The 16,029-nt window shown below is 34.6% G+C and overlaps 1 protein-coding gene across 1 annotated transcript; it reads right to left on the minus strand.

Moving 5' to 3' along the window:
- Nucleotides 1–12,111: 12,111 nt before the first annotated feature.
- On the minus strand, nt 12,112–13,262 carry LOC104249272 (late embryogenesis abundant protein At1g64065-like). The gene has a single exon (XM_009805662.2). It carries the CDS (start codon nt 13,193–13,195, stop codon nt 12,527–12,529), a length of 669 nt encoding a protein of 222 aa, XP_009803964.1. The 5' UTR covers nt 13,196–13,262; the 3' UTR covers nt 12,112–12,526.
- Between the last annotated feature and the right edge of the window lie 2,767 nt (nt 13,263–16,029).

Raw genomic sequence — 16,029 nt, forward strand, 5'->3', positions numbered from 1 at the left:
AATTAAAAATATTTTTGTATTTTCGACTTTTATGTTCAACTATTAGACTAATTAAAAGTGAAAAATAGGCTAAATCTTATTAAAATAAAAATAAGTAAATATTTTTTAAAAATACTACTTTTAAAAGTTGCGCGAGTCAAAAATTATATGCTTACAAAAATGTCGAGTTCATGACACGTGAGTTACATGATAGTTTAATTCTATTTGAATCTGATTGTGTTTTGTTATCAAAAATAGCTAATTTATGTTAGGAATTGTGGAAGGAGGATTCATTGAGGATTGTGTTTTCTCAGAGTTTTTCAGTTGTCGTCCCTCTGCTTTTTGAAGACACACGACGGCATGAAATTTATTGCATTTACATTTGCTTCTAATAGAGGCATTGGCTATTTGTGAGGACATACTACTTTCGAGCGAGAATTTATTAATTATTGGTCATAGTTTTGTTTATCTGTTTCAGGTATACCTGGAATTATTGTAACTCTCTAACATGCTTTCAGTTTCAGTGACACCCTCCCACTTGCATAACTTACGATCAACAATGACCATATATATCGTAATTTTACAAAATTTCTACTCTTAAAAAATTTCAGCAGTATGTTTGCCTTTTAGAGAATTTTGATATAAGATGTTGTGTATAATTCATTCACGAGTTCTATTAGTATCCTATTTGGTAGTAAAGTTTCAAATCTACGAATAGCAAAGAGGATACAGAAAGGGGGAATTCAACCTTTAAATCTTGCTAATTGTTGTGATTGTCACTGACGGGTACAAATTTATTTATTCATTTTTATTTAATTTAATCATATTCATATTCACAGTCGATGACCCCTTAATTCCGATTCACACCAAGCAACCTCACTAAGGGAAGTAAATACTCCTACCAAAAAAGTTTCATTCCAAGAGCTCAAGCGGGGATTTTGGTTAGGGTGAAATGATCTCAATCATTCCATCACACACCCTTGATGGAGTTTTATTTCACATATCCTTCATTTTTTTCATAATAGGAGAAAAAAAATCTAAACAAATCAAGCTTAAATAAGCATATACAAAATATTTGTATCAGATTAAGAGATTCATTTCTAAAGTAATAGTAACACAAATTTTCTTCAATACTTCTTTTCTATCTTTAAAAAACAAAAGTGCTAAATTGACAAGAACCACAAATCAACTTTACATATATAGGTTAGTAAAGGAATCGAGAATCCAATCCGATAAGAGCATCAAATACGAATCACGTCTGAGACAGATAGCATAGTAGTAAAGAAAGCGCATAAACCCATTCCTTCTCAGGCCGGTAGGGGGAACCTTCCGCATGAAAGAGAAAGGAAGTGACCGATCAAGAAATTCAAAGAGAAGGGGAATAATTAGTGATGACGACATAGGACACAGAAAGTTCCTTCTCTCTCTTTTGAATCCCAGGGATTGTCTCAGGGAAGAGATTTGAAATTCGAGTTATTTCACGGAATAACACTCATATATACTGAGCTCGTAATGGTACCTCGCAATTCAAAAGTCTCTCTACGGCTGAAGAATGAGCGTGTTCTTGGGCCATCATAGAAACATAGATAGGGTTGACGATGGAACGAAGAACGAAACTTTACGACAGCTTTTTCGTAGACGTTCACTTGCATCACATACATAAATGCTCTCTGAACCGTGCAATAAGGTCACCCATAACACGGCTCTCCCACTTGAGTGTTAGTCCATTTATGGAAGTTGGCACACTTGCTCGTAGGTCTTCATACCCATCTTGTAACATGGGTGGTGCTTGAAGACTTGAAGTTAGAAAATTGCACCAACGGATGTCTATGTAATAACTTTTACATCTTCTAGATGACTCTAGCTTGCTCGCGGTTGCGGGCCCAACGATTTTGATTCCAATGCAGCTTTACTTTACATTACAACTAAGAAACAAGAACACTTCATGAGATGTACAATTAAAATTCGCTGTGCCAAAAGAACACAGACAAAATTAGACATAAAAAACCCACAATAGCAAATATGCACATCAACTGATATCTCAAAATTGTGAAAAAGTCACCTTTAATCTTATGGTTACTCAACATGGGTGTGTTAGCAAGGGGTGTACAAACCGAACCGAAAAACCGCACCAAACCGAAAAGTCAAACTTTGATTTGGTTTGGTATTGAGTAAAAAAATTCGAACCAACCCGACATGGTTTGGTTTGATTTGGTTTGGTATTGAGTAAAAAAATTCGAACCAACCCGACATATAGATATATAATTTTTATATATACTTTTAAGATTTTATATAAAAATTTCTTTAAAAAATATTTAGAAATATTTGGGATTCTCTTGCGAGATATAAATTTTAATAGAATATGAAGTGCTCCATATTTATTGACCTTAAATAATGGGTTGTATGATCACTTTCTTATCAAGTGTTACTGAAATATTTTTATCTCTTTGTTCTCCCATATTCATATCATATGTTAAGATCTATTAAATTCTTATATTTTTTTCGAATGTGAAGTGGTTATTAATATTTAGGTACCATATTGATTTTTATGTTTAATTACTAAATTCGGTTAACCTGAAAGTTTATATCAACAAAAAATTATTGTCAGACGACTAAAAAAATAATTATTATGTGTTATTAATAGAATTCTCTCATAAGAATATTTTAAACGATAATATGTTTGTCAATTTTTTATATTTTTACGAAATAGATATTTACTTATAATCAAATATTTAACAAAGTAAGATTGAAATAATATGTAAGTAACAAAAAACCCGAAAACCCGACAAAACCGAACCAATCCATACCGAAATAGTTGGTTTGGTTGATTTTGAATAAAACCGAACCAACCCGGTCCATGTACACCCTTAGTGTTAGCCATGAACTTAATTAAAGAAAAAAGTCGCCTTCAATCACCTCTTGTGCAATTGTATGTTGTAGCCAAGGTAATATGTTTCCCTCTATAAACATCCAGAGTCCCCTTTTTTTCCCTTCTACGTCTATACCTGCTGAAATTAACTCCCTTCTCTTTCAGTTGATGCGGCTTGTGGGTAGGAAACTAAGTACTAACATTTTAACCATGCATAATTACAACTTATGCCTGCACCTAGGGGTGTACATAGGCTGAGTTGGTTCGGATTTTACAATTACCAAACCAATTGTGTCAGGTTATTAAATCTAAAGACCAAAAAAAACCAATAAAGCTCGAGTTTTTCAATCTCGGTTTTTCTCGGGTTTTTGAGTTATTCAAATTTTTTCGGTTTTTTTTTTGTAAAATCCTCGTAGAACAAAACATATAACGTATGCTCAAAATATTTCTTTAATCCTAATAAGATACAACTATATAAAGTATTTTCCAAGAAAATAATCCAAAATATGAGATGTGTCATGGCATTATCCTAAAATATTCAACAATAAAGATAATAAAATTATGTAATACAAATATTGTTAATTAAAAAGCCATAATAAAAATAAACATAATTTAAAAGTACTAGTCATGTTAAATAAATAGACTAATAAGAGAGTATTAATTACATGTCTAAACGCTAAAGAAAAATAAAAATAGGTTATGCATTTTTATCTAAATTATTGCAAAACAAAAATAGATATTCAATATGTCAAAACCCAATTCTCCGAACCCGGTCGTGATGGCGCCTCTCGTGAAGACTAGGCCAGCCAGACCAAAACAGACCACCTCTTTTAGATAGTTAAATACCATAAGCAGTTCTAAAACATGATATATTAACCATGATTTGCGGAATTAACGATAACAACAGTAGAAACCATCCCGACACAGCCCAAACCGGGGTGTCACAGGTCATGAGCAACTAAAAAATCCGGATACAAGTCTACTGAACACTAAATCCGATACAATAGTTCTAAAAACATGAAAATGATAAGATAAGGGAGGCACGAGGGCTGCAGACGTCAACAGCTACCTCGTAGTCTCCGAAAATACTGCCTGGACTGGGAGGATCAACACTCAGGAGCAGACTCTGCGACACTTGAATCTGCACACATGGTGCAGGGAGTAATGTGAGTACTCCGACTCAACGAGTAATAATTATAAATAATGGCTGAAAGTATGAAAACACGTAAAGGCACAAAGCAATTCCATATCAAGCAGTAAAATCACTTAAAACAGTAAATCAGTGAAGAAATCTATTGATATCCCTTTTTAAAGCAAGTAAAACAGGTAATTTAACAGGTAAATAACAAGTAGAAATTCGCCCCTCAGGCACAGTATCAATCGCTCAGGACAGTATCAGCCCCTCGGGCTAACTCTCAGTACAATATCAGCCCCTCAGATTTACTCTCAGAACAAAATGGGTACCCGCGCTCACTGTGGGTGTGCAGATTCCGGATGGGCCCCTTACGACCCAAACGCTATATCAAGCCACCTCGTGGCATCATCATTCGGCACTCGGCCTCACATCACTCGGCACTCGGCCTCACTTCACTCAACATATCCTCATATATCGCCCTTGGCCTCACTCAGTCCAAAAATCATCACAAGCCCCTCGGGCATTAGTAAAACAGTAGTTCTCAGCCCAAAACATCATTTAGAAATATCATATAAGTTTTCAAATCTGAGTAAAAGTGGCTGAGTTTGTAAAACAGTAGATATCAACAGGACTGAGTTCAAATAATAAGTCAAAGCAGTGAGGAAATAATGATAAAAATCCCCGAAGGGTTCAAATAGTTGGCACGAAGCTCAAATATGGCAATCATCCGAAATCGTGATGATAACAAATAAATTTCAGTCAAATACGCGGTAAAATCATCAATCGGGACGGACCGAGTCACAATCCCCAGTAGTAAAAGACCTGACGCTCATCATCCAGCGCCTATCTCACCTCAATATAGCTCTACGATGTGCAATCCGTGGTTACAAATCCTCAGGACATCATTTACAATCATTACTCACCTCGAACCGGCTAATTCTCTAGCTCGCGACGCCTTTGCCCCTCGAATTGGCCTCCACGCGCGTTGAATCTATCCAAAATCAGAACGAATACGTCACAATATGCTAAGGGAACAAAGCCCAAGCGAAAACATTCGAAAAATATCAAAAATCCCGAAATTAGCAAAACCCGAGCCCCGAGCCCACATCTCAGAATCAGGTAAAATTTACATTTTCAGAATTCTTATACCCTCACGAGTGTAACCATACCAAAATTATCCAATTCCGATATCATTTGGTCCTTCAAATCATCATTTTACATTTTTTAAAGGTTTCACAATTTTCTTCCCAAATTTCATCCCAAATCACGAATTAAATGATGAATTCAGCGATAGATTCATGTATTCTAGCCAAATCTGAGTTAAAATCACTTACCCCGATGAATTTCTTGAAAAACCTTCGAAAAATTGCCAAAATCCGAGCTCTCTAGGTCAAAATATTTAATAAAATCCAAAACCTCGTATTTATAGAGAACCCCTTAGATTTTAGCCTCCACGGGCCGTACCAAATTGACTGCGGTCCGCACAAGCCAGTGCGGTCCGCGCAAAAACAACCGCGGCTACACAGGCCTTCCTTTGCAGTAACAGGCTTTAATATTTTGGCCATAACTTTTTTTACAGATGTCCAAATTGCGATATCCTTATCTTTATGGAAACTAGACACGAAGGGATACAACTTTCGTTTTTAAATCATCTTGGAATTCCTTGTAGATCAAAAGATATGAGCTTCCGAAGTAGAACCAGCGAATCGTTCCCCACCGCGGCCGCACACCATTTTGTGCGGTCCGCATAACAGCTACCGCGACCGCACTTCTTTTTGTGCGGTCTGCACAGCACATACCGCGGCCGCACTTCTTTTTGTGCAGACTACGCGGGTGGGTTCCGAGGTCTACAACCCTTCTGGACCTACTACAGCAATAATTTTGGCCTAAAACATCCTGGAACCTACCCGGAACTCCTGGAATTCCAAACCAATTGCAACAACACATCCCATGACATCGTTCAAACTTGTTCAAAACCTCAGAATGCTCACAATAACATCAAATCATAATTTATCAGGGGATTCAAGCCTAAGAACTCCAAGAACTCTTAAATTATGCTTTCGATCAAAAAGTCTATCAAATCTAGTCCGAATGACCTAAAATTTTGCACACACATCCCAAATGACACAACGAAACTACTATCACTCTCGGAATTCCATTCCGACCCCTATATCAAAATCTCGCCTATCAACCGGAACCGCCAAAATATCAACTTCGCCAATTTAAGCCTAAATCTTCTCTACAACTCCAAAACCCATTCTGATCGCAATCCTAAGTCAAAAATCACCTCCCGAAGCTAACCGAACCATAGGAACTCACTTCCGAGCCTTCTAACACATAAGTTAACATCCGATTGACTTTTCCAACTTAAGACTTCTTAAAAGAGACTAAGTGTCTCATTTCTTACCAAATCCTCTCCGAACTCGAACTAATCAACCCGATCACATAAAACATGGATAACGAAACGTAAAGAAGCTGAAATAGGAAAAACAGAGCGGTAACTCATGAGACGACTGGCCGGGTCGTCACACAACATATTCTCGTTCGTAATATTAAATTGAATGCCTTTTGTTAGCACTAGTATTGATTTGATTTTGGTTTGGGCTTTTGTTAGCATTATTTAATTTACTAATATTAATGGCTAAGCATTCAAAAGTTCTAAGTCAAACCTTGAAACAATACCTTAAAAGATAAAATTATGAAATTTTTTAAGAAATATTTATAAATTACATCACAATAAGTATATTTATATATTAAATATATCTAAAAACTGTATATATATAATATCGGGTTGGTTGGTTTCGGTTTGACTTTCTTTAGTAAAAACCAAACCAAGCCAATTATGGTCGGGTTTTTTTTCCAACACCAAACCAAATCTAACCAAACCATAGTCGGATTTTTTTTCTCGGTTTGACTCGGATTATCGGGTTGGTGTGGTTTGTCGGTTTCCTTTGTACACCCTACCTGCACCCTTAACTCGATATGTATGTATGACAAACTGACAAGATCTTCACGATATATCTTCTCTCTCTACAGCTTTCAAGCTCAAGAGTCAAGAAGAAATATAATGATAATACTTGCTTCAATTAGATCCCGGGACAAGTTCCACAAAGGTAATTGTGAACCAGGCAATTTTGAAAGATTGAAAATTCAAGAGAAGGAGATTATGTAGGATATTTTACATTTACAAGAAACTTTTGCCCTAAAAAGTGAGTCAAAATTACTTAGCAGAAAGATATACTCTTTACATCAAAGCAATATACATAAGTAGAACCTGAGCACCACACAATGTTCCAGGCCTTGCTCGCCCAGTTCTCTTCCGCCTCCACGGTTTTCTACCAGTCCCAATAACTTCACTAATGGTTTTAGTTGAATGGGTTCCCTGCAACATTCATCAAGAGTAGTTCAATAGCACCATTTGAATCCTTTACTATATTGGCAAGTAACTATAATTTTACAAAGCTTGTAGAATTAGGGGAACAAGCATAAAGATAGCAAAACAGGTAGGAGAATAGGAGGCCATGATGGATTTAAATGATTCGCCTTAGACCATTTTTTGTCTGCAATAATTTTCTTTAGCAAGACGATTTTTTCCCCAAAGGCATATGAGTTTCTGTGGTCTTCATATGCCTCAAAATGATCATCCTGATTCTCTTTTTTCCCTAGTAAGTCTCTTTGTTTCCCAGAGAAGCAATTGACAGTAAGATGAGAAATGAAAAATGATAAATGGCTCTTAGGCACGAGAAATATAGAGTAAAACAAGAAAAGCTCGCCAATATGTATGCTCTATAATTGAAAATTTGGGATTCAAAAGAATCATGCACATACCTGATGTTGTTTTACTAGTTGCCATCTCACAACACGATGAATAATATCCTTCCTAATTGGCACATCAAAAACATCCTCAGCCAAACACATAAAACCTCTGTCTTCATTATGAAAATTCGTTACTGAAATGACCAGGTCCTGATGGAGCCCTGCCATATACAATAATCAAAATGATAGTTAGACAAAATTAGATGGTATAGATTCATCCATTGGAGTAATTTTTCAGTACAAATGGGGCAGGGAATTATATGGGGCAAACATTATAACAACTCTACTTTGTACTATCAATATGAGGCAATCATCCTTACAAAGGGCAACATATGATGATCTAGGAAGTGTTCCATCATAGTAGGTGAAATGCAAGGTAATCAACAAACAGTTTCAACTATTACTTCTTCGTTACTTCTAAAGCTAAAGGGGAATAAAATAGCATATTGTACTTAAACCAATAACATGGCGATCAAGGCAAACACATTTCCATGAAGCATGATAGAGAGTTGTGTTTTCATTATATTCTTATAGCTTCTAAGTTAGTCATGGGAATATGAGGAACTATAATTCCATTAATCAATACTCAACAATTATTTTGTGCCAAATAGCTGACCTCAACATGCTTGGTATTGCGGATAGTAGTTATTGTTTTTGTGCCAAATACTTAAAAGTACACAAGCCTCATTCTCCAAAAAGATAAGGAGTAAAAGAGAAACTTCCCCCCAAAAAATGCAGTCGATGCCAAAATATACTTGTTTTGCAAGATGTGATATCCAATAACATACTACTTTACGCTATTCTTTATAAACTGAGGGGGCTCACTAAATAAATACCGGTAGGTCCTACACAATATGAGTATCTATAGAATCTTTTTTGAATTCTAACTTACATGACATACATAAACATGTCATTTCATTTTAAAATATTGCTGGTAGAGAATCTCCCAAGCTCCAATATAACCAAAACAGATAAAGGTGATTCATCCAAATGAAATGAAACTCTTTGATGATCCTCTATGACTAAAAGATCATATTTGGTTATCATTTTTCACATATATGTCCAAACTATTTCAGAAACTTCTTTTACATTATATGTAAAAGCATCAGAATCTTAAAGGCATATAAAGTTTAACTGAGGGCTTCAAAAAGTAAAAGACACGACAAACAACTTACCGAAAAGAGTGAATCTTTAGAATAAAATTCCATCGTATATTTTTGTTCTTTAGAGATTAGACATAAGGTTTCACCGGATATAAAGTGGCAAGAATCAAGAAGGGGATATGAAACCCGCTAGTAACAATAAGTAATCCCTGAGGAAATACTTCAAAAATGGATTATTACAAAACAATAAGACAAAAGGAAAGAGTTACCAAAGCAATTCAAGAACCTCACTTTGATAATTTAGATGTAATTAAAGAAATGTCAAAGTGTTTAAGAAAAACCAATTCGATAAATCCCTCTCATCCCTGCAAATTTCTGGAACAGATGAAAAAACACACACAAACAAAAATTTCGAAAATAAATATAATTCAAAAGCTCCAGAGAAAAAAAAAATCATAATTAAATCCCAAAAGACAATTGCAAGATAAAATTCTCATATATACAGAAGCAAATAAATAGATATTCCAAATGAAAATAAGGGAAATAGAAGTAGGCACATGAGTTTTAAGCTGATACGACAAGAATGACAAAAGGGCATCATTACGAAGAAACCTTATTCAAGAACTATAAAAAATCATATAATTAATAAATGGGCAATTGGAACTCAACTGAAACTACAACCAAAAAGGCCTGAATCCCGTCATCAAATGCCACCCAATTAAGAAGATGAAGAGATTCGAGCAAAAAACTGGAGGAGCAGTTCTTTGTGAAAAGAGATGAAAGAGTCGATGTTTCTAGAGCTACCGTCAAACCTGGAGTGAGCAAGCAATGAACACATAAAACATTTTATGTTTATCCATCTTACCAATTTAACCTTGCATATTGATGTAATTACAATTTTGCTATTGATCGACCAGACTTGGCTTTTCTATATAATAGAATTTAAACAAGTTGAACATGTTTGGCCAAATTAAATTTCAATCTTTGTATTCTTTTCTCTTTCATCCCAACTAAATTTACAGAAAATTAATTTGATCTACTATTAATTTTTATTGACTAGTTAAAATAATATCTGAGATATTATTCTGCGGAGAACAAGAAAGGCAAGTTCACGTGAGTCATAGATTGTCATAATAGATTTAGGAAAAAGATGAAAAGTCAATCTTTCACATTGATTTTGTACTACCTGATATGCCTTTTTTTTTTCCGGCTTCAAACTTGATATGCTTTTACAGTCCTAGCAACAAGTCGTCCATTATTAAGAGCCTGTTTGGCCAAGTTTATTGAAGGTCAAAAATATTTTTTTTGTCAATAAAGTACTTTTTGAAAAATTTAAGGTGTTTAGCCAAAATAAAAAAGTATTTTTGGCCAATAACTGCTTTTGAGAAGAAGCAGAAAATTCTAGCTTCTTCCAAAAAGCAGAAACAGTAGCAAAAAATTAATTTATTCAAGACAAAACTATCTTCAATATAAATTTATATTTTCCAAATTATCCTTTACATTATATATATATATATATATATAAGTGTATAACTTTTCTACCATCATATACATGAATCATGTAAACTTTTCAAATTCGTTTTTTGTCTTTTCATTTGTTTTTGCTTCTTTCGCTTGGATAGTATGTAAACTTTTCAAATTCATTTAAATATTTAGTACGTATGATTACCTTATGTTTATATTTTAATTAAATTAAATAAACAAATAATAACAATCTCTTATAATAAATATTTAAATTTAATTATCTTTTTAAAATAATTATAAAGTTTGGTACTATCCTTTTTGATAATTTAACACTCAAAAGCACTTTTTATACAGATTGGCCAAACATAATTTGTTTATCAAATATTGTAAAAAGTACTTCTTAAATGAATTGACCAAACACAAATTATTATTTTCAAAATAAGCAGTTTTTGGCAGCTTGGCCAAACGGGCTCTAAATGTGGCATTATTGAGACGCCAGCCGTGATTATGTATAGTTGGAGAGATTCATAATCATCGTCAAAATGGAGATTGAAAAGCTTAAATTCACGAAGATTGAAGTTATTAATTCAAATTCTTGCACCTTTAGGTGGCCCATTAAGTGTTAATTTCATGGATCGAATCTCAATTTCACTTTATTATATACACCAAAACTCTTGAACTTGTATCTGCATTCGATATTTGCACCAATAAATGCTTGTAAGGATGCTTATTTCGGCGTATCGGTTATCAGATTATAAATATATTAATTTGCTAGTCATCTAATAAGACAATGGGCGGATTTATATCAGATTAACGGTTATCGAACGGTTTATCGGCTAAACCAAATAGATAATTTTTGAACAATCAATACCAAACGGCCGAATATATAGTTCAAACTGTCTTTGTTAGTTTTTGAACAATCAATACCATTAGCATTCTTATCCACAAAGGTAATACTATGGCTCGGAGAGGAATTCAATTCATGACCACAAATAATTCACGAGATGCCAGAGATGACTGCCATTAGCTATAGACATCAGATGTACAGTTTTATCATTCTATGTTATAATTTTACACGTATTTGCGACTGTTTTGAACTTGAGTCATATATACATAGAGGTAAAAGTGTAAGTATAAAAAAATTAACGGGTTAAATATAAGATCTCAATCCGTTCATCATTCATTACCCCGATTATCCGATACCAATAAGCTAATAGATCATCGATTTAATTCGATTAACGGTTTTAGTTCGATTTTGAACAGCCCTAAATGCTTGTGATCCATCAATTAAAATGCCAGGTGTTGATAGTCTTCAATAATTGAAGACTAGTAATTAACTATATGGACTCGTCTGATCTCAACGTCAAGTTTAATTAGGATAGTGATTACTTTCCCCATCTAGCAAAATTTGCTCTAATTAATTATCTTCTTTGTAACTCATCTTCTTAGGAAATTTAAAGTATTTGTGATCATACAGAATTGCAAAAAGAATTAATAAATCTAGGAAGAGGGATACCATAATATACAAGGATAGAGCACGCAGAATAGGTTCGAAATATGCACTATAGCTAAGTTACGCGGACTCTTCGATTTTGGTGTCGTCCACGTCTCGATACGAGACAGGGACGGCGACGGGATATGTCCCGGATTCGGTCAACTAACTTCGGACACTATGACCGGAGTCCATTGACAAATTTGGGAGAAAAATTGAGATTTTGATTTCTCAAAATCAAAAATAAAACAGATTTAGGACAATGAAAGAATTATGTCCATCTTGGAGAATGAAAGATTGAATTCTACAATATTCATGTAAGTTTTTCACATAATATCTCTCCAAATTTACAATATTTTTATATCTCTATTTTTTATTAGCCGAATCTCCGCACCCGTATCCATATCCGTATCCGTACCCCCGAATCTTAAAATTTAGATTTTGCCGAATCCGATACTCGAATCCGTCCCCGTATCGGATGCCCGCACCCAAGTCCGAGCAACTTAGCACTATAGTAACATCTAAGCCATCCCCAGAAACTCCTCATAATGAACAGCAAATAGTATACAGAACTCAAAAGGGAGTTAGATGAGTGTAGGATGGAGAATTCCACAAAAACAATATCTAGTAAAGTAACAAATATATCATGAAACTCATTAATATCCTGATTAAAGCTTGACCTTTTTCTTGCACTTCTGATCTTGAATTCTCTGGCTAGTAATATTCACAGTGATACTGCAATTCATCTTGACGACCACATGTTTCTTAATCATCCTCAACAAATTGACCTTCCCACCAACACTTGTGAAGCTATTTATGGTAAGCAAACCAGTGCTTATATCAGATAGTAAGCTAGAGTGTGACACAATCTTGTCCGTAATAATATCAATCGTTATGTTCATCCTCATAGTCCGACGTGCCTTCGACTTCCCCGGTGGGCCCCGCGCCTCCCCGACCACCGTGTCGCGGTAGGAAATGGTGGTGGTTGTGTTACTATACCTAAATGATGCATAATTAGGATTCTTTACTGATACATCAGCTTTTATAGTCATGTTGGAACCTGGTTTGGGCATGGGAATGGTGCCAGTGTTAACAAGGTCTAGTTTATCCACTGTCACACCATTCATTCTAATAATAGGGTCTTTTATTTTGAACACTGTGAAGATCAAAATGATGATTATTATGGCTAGAATGAGAAGAAGGATAGATACGAAAACACAATATTTGATGCATCTTCTTTTATGAAATCGTCTCTTGCTTAACGTTGTCTCGTCGTCGTCGCTGCTCGGCCGCTCGGATGCTGGAGCTAATGGTCTGACTTGCTCTCTCTCCACCATTTTTATTTGAGTCTTGAAGCTAATTAAGGGGAGAAATTAAATGGTTATCTTTGAAAAACTATGGGACTTTTTGTGTTTGAGCTTGTCCTTATATAACGTATATATTGTGAATGGAGATGGTATGTATGGTGGGCTCATTCTCCTGCCAATCTTGACTCTAAAAAGTCTTTATCTTAATGAATTTCAGTATTAGAAACAGTGAAATGAAAACACATGTAGTACAACATTAGAATTCTGATGTCAAAGAACAAACAATATCTTGAAGTGAATTCTTACTGACAATTGTATGAAATTGCATGTTTTGTATTTCATGTTGGTCAGGTAACTAACCCATTATTGAATATAAAAGCAAATATAGTCAATTACTCTATTTCTATTTATCTCCTATCCGTAAAGTTGGAAAAGAAACAACAAAAAAGTGAGAAAATGCTGTATATATTTTTTTAACTCATGACTTGGTCTCTTAATTGTGTCAATATGCACTACTTCTTTTCTTCGTTTATTAATTGCATACAGAAAGCTGTTTGATGTTAATCAGCAGCTTGATTGAAACATTATATAAATACCTAAAAGTGACGTATTGGAAATTGTCAAAGTCCAAAGTCCTCAGGGCTAGAGATATTTGTTTAGAGCAAATGCATGAAAATATGGTTGAATAAAGAACGTCTGAATATCCATCCAAAATTATACGAAATCATAGGATTGTTGGTTGGTTGTTGGAGGAAATGCTTGAGAGAGCCACCTTATTTATTATGTTAAGCCCAAAATCCAAATAGTCAATTCTATCACACAGCAGTTGTTCAAAAGTCACCAACGCATGCAGCACTGAAATTAATGAAAGCTTTCCAACATATTATGACACATGAAAGTCTTTGTATCTTTTTTCAATAATTGAATGATGGTCGTTTGAGAAATTTAAGTGTTTGCAATTCTAAGGCATCTGCTTCGTTTTTATCATGATTAAGAAGAAAATATATTTAATTATTAAGATAGTATCTTTGAATTTGAATGCTGAATAATTAAGTTAGTTTATTTTCTCAGTGTGTATAATTCATTTTTATCCTATAAGTTTAGTGCAATAGAGTACTACTTTAATTTTTTGTAAAATTTCGCTGACTAATAATGCATTGTACAATTAAATGATAGTAAAAATTGCCGTTAGTTAGGGATCAAGATTGCACATTCATTGATCTAGTTGAAGATTTGATGTGCTTAACCAAATAATACAAGAATTAAATGGGATTAAGCCAAAACTCAAGGACTAAAATTGCTAATTGGAAACAATTTGGATATCGATCGACAATGATTGATTGGAAATAGTAATTTTTTTTATTATTTAATTTCTATTTTCTGTATCTTGATAACAAGTTTAGATCATCAAGAGATAACAATTGCGATCATTCTATTCTTTGAGGATACATAGAAGTTAGAAAATTTATCTCCGAAAAAAGGGGCTCGAAAAAATCCTACGTCTTCTCTAAGTTCTGTCACGATCCATTTTCATGATAGGTCATGATGGCGTCCGACACCATTATCAGGCAAGTCGACGCGGAAGTATCATTAAATTCTCATTTTACCTTTACCAAAACTAAGCGCAACAGATTTCTCAGATTTAAAATTGAGGTCAGAAATGATCAATACTGTATCAAAGTGATAATACAACCCAAAAATAAATGTCTACTTGAGTGTGTGCCAAGATCTGGTGCCACAAGCTATGAACAACTAGTAGAATATACAAAAAAATTGTACTATCCTACTGTTCGAATCAGGATAGATAGTAAAAATAAATACATAAGAAAGACTTCTTCAGGCTGCTGAACGGCATGAAAGGGAAGCAGCTCACCGTAGAAGTCTCGGGTCCGCTCAAGGATGCACACCAGACTGGTAACCAGATCCACCTGCCTCAGATCCTGTACAATTTAGTAAAGAAGTGTAGTATGAGTACATAAACAACATGTACCCAGTAAGTATCTCGTCTAATCTCGAAGAAGTAAAGACGAGAAGTCGACTCGATACTTACTAATGTCAAATAATATGAGAAGAATTTTTTAATAAGCAGGAATAACACGAGGTATTAATATTAATAAGCATGGAATGACACTTCTTTTCCAAATATCATCGTGAGTGTCCATATATATATATATGAAGTCCAGTCCACAGAGAAAGTGCTAAGCAAATCATGCATAAATAACACCGAGGGACATACGACCTGATCCAACATAAAAATAAATTGTGCACTGTCGAGGGTTGAACGGCTCGAACCATAGATGCATCTATTACCCCGCTCGCGAATCACACGTGCGACGTGGTCAAACATAAATAAAATCATCACAAGCAGATAATAATATATATCTGAGGAGTAGTTATTCACAGAAAATTCCCAAATTCTCTTTTAAGGACCAAATAGAATAAGGTTCCCTCACTAGTTGCATTTACCTTAATCAAATAATTTATACAATTCCGAATTTAACATCAAGTTACAAGAATATCACGTAGAGCATGCTTTTGGGCCTTAGACTACCCGAACTTAACATAATAGTCGCTACGCACGGACTCTCGTCACCTAGTGCGCACGTAGCCCCCACATATAATGGCAATTAATTCAGTTATTACATCTATGAGGACAATTCCTTCTTACAAGGTTAGAAAGGAGACTCACCTCGATCCAAAGCGCACCTCCAAATATCAAGAACAAGTCCAAGCCCTCAATTCGGAGCCGAACAATCCCAAACTAGTTAAATGAAGTAAGAACTAGTCAATATAGACTCACAAGATTGAATTCTAGCTATTTAAGCAATTTTCCAACCATTAACACAAGTTTCCTAAATTCCGAC

This window comes from Nicotiana sylvestris, chromosome 1, assembly GCF_000393655.2.
Source record: "Nicotiana sylvestris chromosome 1, ASM39365v2, whole genome shotgun sequence".
Taxonomy (NCBI): domain Eukaryota; kingdom Viridiplantae; phylum Streptophyta; class Magnoliopsida; order Solanales; family Solanaceae; genus Nicotiana; species Nicotiana sylvestris.